The sequence below is a fragment of the Pseudorca crassidens genome, chromosome 10, assembly GCF_039906515.1.
Source record: "Pseudorca crassidens isolate mPseCra1 chromosome 10, mPseCra1.hap1, whole genome shotgun sequence".
NCBI lineage: Eukaryota > Metazoa > Chordata > Mammalia > Artiodactyla > Delphinidae > Pseudorca > Pseudorca crassidens.
Genome location: NC_090305.1, coordinates 66,162,174 through 66,166,929, shown reverse-complemented (window position 1 = coordinate 66,166,929; position 4,756 = coordinate 66,162,174). Strand labels below are relative to the sequence as shown.

Sequence of the window (4,756 nt, the reverse complement as noted above, 5' to 3'; positions counted from 1 at the left end):
GTGCTTTCCTTGAATCCTCCTCACGGCTATCACAGGAGGTTACAGTGTTACCTGGGTAACCTCAGAAGACCGTGTGACGTGGGCCAGGCTGGGCCCACTCTGGTGTCCTCAGTGTCCTCATCTGCTGAGAGATGGGTTGACCTTCTAGGATTTCACTATGGCTGCACTATTGGTATTTGGTGTAGGGTAATTTTTACATTACAGGACCTGCCTTCCAAATGACAGTAGTGTCCGCCAGTCTTTGTGACGACCAAAAAAAAAAAAAACACATTTTCATGTGCCCCCAGGGCACTGTGTCACCCCTGACTGAGAATCTTTTTAGCCCCAAAAGCCATAAAGATCCGTTTGTAAGTTTTTGACTTTCAGTCTTGACTATTTTCCTTCCCAGCATCCCTCTGGGGACACCATGGTACAGAGTCAATGCTTGTGATTGGGGGCAGGAGAGCCAGGTGGTTTCAGGAATGGGCCTGAGAGGTACACACCTGTGTTTGAGCTCCAGCTCTTGTTCTCACTACCTTTGTGTCCTAACTACTCCCAGTTTGTGTGTCATCACCTCTAAAATGGGGAGTGATAATGGTACCCCTTCAAAGGTTGTTTAACACTAAGTCCAGGGCCCAGTTCATCGGAAGCACTGGGGAAGCACTGGTCATGAATACTGTGGTGAGGCCTCCCTTTGTCTGCGCTCTCCATCCACCGGACTTTTCCTTCACAACGCTCATTGCCAAAGCAATGAGTGATGTGTATACGCCTTGTTTATTAATGTGTTAGACGACCAGTTGCATGAGGGCAGAGAGGACCTGGGTCTCCCTTGCTCAGCAGGGCATGGTACACAGTAGGCACTCGGTAAACAGTTGTCAAGTGGTTAAAGACATATAATCACTGCCTTGTTCTTGTTACCCAGAACCCACTGCCTGTAATAGCAAAGTAAACACGGAAACCATTTCCCTTGACCTGTGGGAGAAGCCAGGATGGAAACTTCCACCACCCCAGAGAACTATGACATGACCACAGGAGCCGACTATGGAGCCGCAACCCCGTGCCAGAAGGTACAGGAGAGGGCCTTTGGGGCCCAGCTGCTGCCCCCCGTGTACTCGGTGGTATTTGTCTTTGGCCTGATAGGCAACGTCCTAGTGGTCCTGGTCCTCATACAATACAAGAGGCTCAAAAGCATGACGAGCATCTACCTCCTCAACCTGGCCATGTCTGACCTGATCTTCCTCTTCACGCTGCCCTTCTGGATTGACTACAAGCTGAAGGATGACTGGGTTTTTGGTAATCACATGTGTAAGTTGCTCTCTGGGCTTTATTTCATGGGCTTGTACAGCGAGATCTTCTTCATCATCCTGCTGACCATTGACAGGTACCTGGCCATTGTCCATGCTGTGTTTGCCCTGCGGGCTCGGACCGTCACCTTTGGTATCATCACCAGCATTGTCGTCTGGGTCCTGGCCGTCTTGGCTTCTGTCCCGGGCTTGTACTTTTCCAAGACCCAGGAGACGTCCACTCACTACACCTGCAGTCTTGATTTTCCTCTTGAAAGCCGAAGCACGTGGAAGCAGTTCCAGGCTCTGAAACTGAACATCGTGGGGCTGGTGTTGCCTCTGTTGGTCATGGTCGTCTGCTACACAGGGATTATAAAGATTCTGCTCAGACGACCAAATGAGAAGAAGTCCAAAGCTGTGTGTCTGATTTTTGTCATCATGATCATCTTCTTTCTCTTTTGGACCCCGTACAATCTGACTGTGTTTGTTTCTGCTTTCCAAGACTCCCTGTTCACCCATGAGTGTGAGCAGAGCAAACAGCTGGACCTGGCCATACAAGTGACGGAGGTGATCGCCTACACCCACTGTTGCATCAACCCCGTGATCTACGTCTTTGTCAGTGAAAGGTTCCGCAAGTATCTACGGCAGTTGTTCCATCAGCTGTTCGCCGTTTGCCTGGCTAAATGGCTCCCCTTCCTCTCCACGAAGAGGCTAGAGAGGGTCAGCTCCACGTCCCCCTCCACCGGGGAGCGTGAACTCTCTGCTGGGTTCTGACTCAGGCCCCTGGAGGCTGACCCAGGACCCAACAAGAGTGACCTGCCTGGCATGCCGGCTGGGGAGGAGGCAGCTTGGGTGTCCTGGCCAGATTATGATGCCTGACGCAGATGGAATGGTAGCCACGTGGGGTTGAGGGAGCTCCAGGTGCTCCAGACCAAATCACCTCTGGGGCTTGAGTTTTCTCTGTGAACTTCCCTTTGGTAGAAAGGAGATGAATAAATGAAACGGGACATTCCAGAAGACTGGGACAAAGGATGACCAAGAAGGGCTTGGTCCCAAACAGGAATTCAGATTTGTGAACATTAACATTTGTAAACCAAACCACTGAGCATCTGCCACCCTTGCCCCGTCACCAGTGAACTTGGAAATAGTGATTTCCACCACGGACTCCACTCTGAGCCGAGAGCCAGTCAGGAGCTGGCGGCTGCCTCCACCTACCCACCCCACTCCCACTGCAGGGTTTAGCCTCTTGGAAACCCTGAGGAACCTAGGACTCACGATGGAAGAACTTGACATCTGATGGGAAGTAGGATTGGGGAACTGCTTTTGGCAGTGGAACTAAGAAAGCCCTTGGATGGAATTTTTATATTCACTAAAATTGAACAATTCACACAGTGGGCTGGATACAGACGAAATGTATAAAATGCTGCGCTTCTTGAAATAGCCAGGGAGCGGAGGAAGTCATTACTTCCATTTAGCATCCCTTTCTTTCTGAATATTTTTCAGAATCTCCCTTCCCTGTAAGTTGAGGGATGCGGCAGTAAATTCTGACAGCTTTATTGCAGAAATTATTAACAGGCCAAAGGAGACCGGATTGCTTTTCTTCCTCTTGGTTCTCCATCCAGACCTTTTAGTTGTGTGGCTCAGAGTTTTGGCAGCCACCTTGCACACATCAGCAGAACAGGGACCTGGTGTGCAAGCTGATGGGGTTTGAGGCTGGGAGGGTAATGTCTACCAGGAAGGGTGGGGGCCCTGTCGATGTAGGAAGTTGAGGAGCCCTTAACTCAAAGAAACTTATTCACCCTAAAGGTCCTTAACGCTTCAGCTCTCACCTGAAGTGCGATAGGACTTCCTATCCATTATGTCTTCTTCCCTTTTCCCTCAGACATAGATTTTTTTGAAAATAATTTTCCCAGTAACAAAAATTGTTTTCTAGAAAAGCTTAAAAACACAAAGGGGAAAAAAACCATCAAAAGCATTCATAATCCCCCTACCCAAAGACAACCACTGTACATTCTTTGATGTATTTTCCTTTAGTTTTTTTTTTTCTCCTATGCATATCTGTGTTCGTGAGCAAGATGGATTTCAGCTGTATTTACTCTTCCACTGTTGTTGTTTTTAAGTAGCAGTATGTTGGGAACACTTTCCTAGGCAATAAATTATTTCAAAGCATTGGTTTTGGTGCCTGCACTGAATTCTACCACAGGAATTCACCCTAATTTACTCCGCCTACTTCCTAGTGATGGTTTGTGCAAATCAATTCAGTCCGGCAGCAGTGACTAAGGGACCTGCTTTGTTCAGAGCCAGCTCTTTGGGACCTGGGAGACATGGATGCAAGAGGGATGTCTGTTCTCACAGAGCTGTCAGTGCAGTGGACTGGTACAGGGATGCCATCTGAGCCCAGGCGGGACGGGTGGACCTGCCCCAGAGCCCATGGTGCCAAGGCAGCAAAGGGGAAGAAGGACTCCATCAGTCAGAAAGCACCCTAAGTGAATGGGTGTCCCACCTTACATCACAGTGACACCATTGAGCTGGCCTCTCATGGACACTAGAATTTTGTGCTCTTACCAAGTCACCCTCTCCTTCAGTCAGGGACCTACTGTGTTTTCCTGCTGTCCTTATGCATGCGAAGAAGCTGGTGTCATGAAAGAAGCTGGTGTCATGAAAGTTTAGCAAAGAAGCTCGTGGCAAAGAAGCTGGTGTCATGCAAAGAAGCTGGTGTCATGAAAGTTTAGGAACTTTTTGTCTGGGGAAGAAGCGATCACGCTGCACTGGGTTTATATACAGGCTTCAGGAGCAAGGTGGGTGTCAACTCTCCACTTGTCAACCTGCCAGGCCTCTCTGCGGTGTGAAGAGAAGAAGGCTTAATGGACTTAAGAAACATTTATTTGTCCACTCCTTTGGTAAAGTAGCACTGCCTCAGAAAGTACTATTGGATCCACAGCAATATGATAATGAAGACTATTTCACAACATCCTCCAGTTCAATTTTTGAAATAATACTTATTTTAAAACTTGTTACAAAGGCAGTCTGTATTCATTGTAGAAAACTGGAAACAGGCAAAAATCCCAAAGAAGAAAATGGAAGCACCTGTAATTCCACTACCCAAATGCAACCTCTCTTAGCGTATTAGTGATTTAGTGTGTTACCTTCCAGTGTTGTTTTCTAAATGCGCGTGCACGCACGCACACACACACACACACACACGTATCCAATCACACTTAACATTTTTTTGTGTATCCTCAGTAAAGTTTGACACATAGCAAGCACTCAGTAAATGCTGGTTGAATGGGTGACTCCCTGAACCTCCAGTTTCTTTATCTATAACATGAGGATAAGAGTAGTATATACTCCATGGGGCTGTTCTGAGGATTAAATGAAATAAAGGAAGAAAAGTGGGGCGATCTTTCTCCAGCTCCATCAGATAAGAGATCTGACTCCTCCTGCCAGGGCCCCTCCTTGGTCACTCTGGATGCCTCCAGCTCTTCCCAACTGCC

General features: G+C 48.0%; 1 protein-coding gene across 1 annotated transcript; it reads left to right on the top strand.

Annotated features, from left to right (window-relative positions):
* Positions 1–968: 968 nt before the first annotated feature.
* Positions 969–3,385, top strand: CCR1 (C-C motif chemokine receptor 1). The gene has a single exon (XM_067755864.1). The coding sequence runs from the start codon at positions 969–971 to the stop codon at positions 2,034–2,036; it is 1,068 nt and encodes a 355-aa protein (XP_067611965.1). The 3' UTR covers positions 2,037–3,385.
* Positions 3,386–4,756: the final 1,371 nt, after the last annotated feature.

What these genes read in the sequence shown, in the direction of transcription:
- CCR1 (XM_067755864.1), top strand. Translation starts at nt 969, where the DNA reads ATGGAAACTTCCACCACCCCAGAGAACTATGACATGACCACAGGAGCC.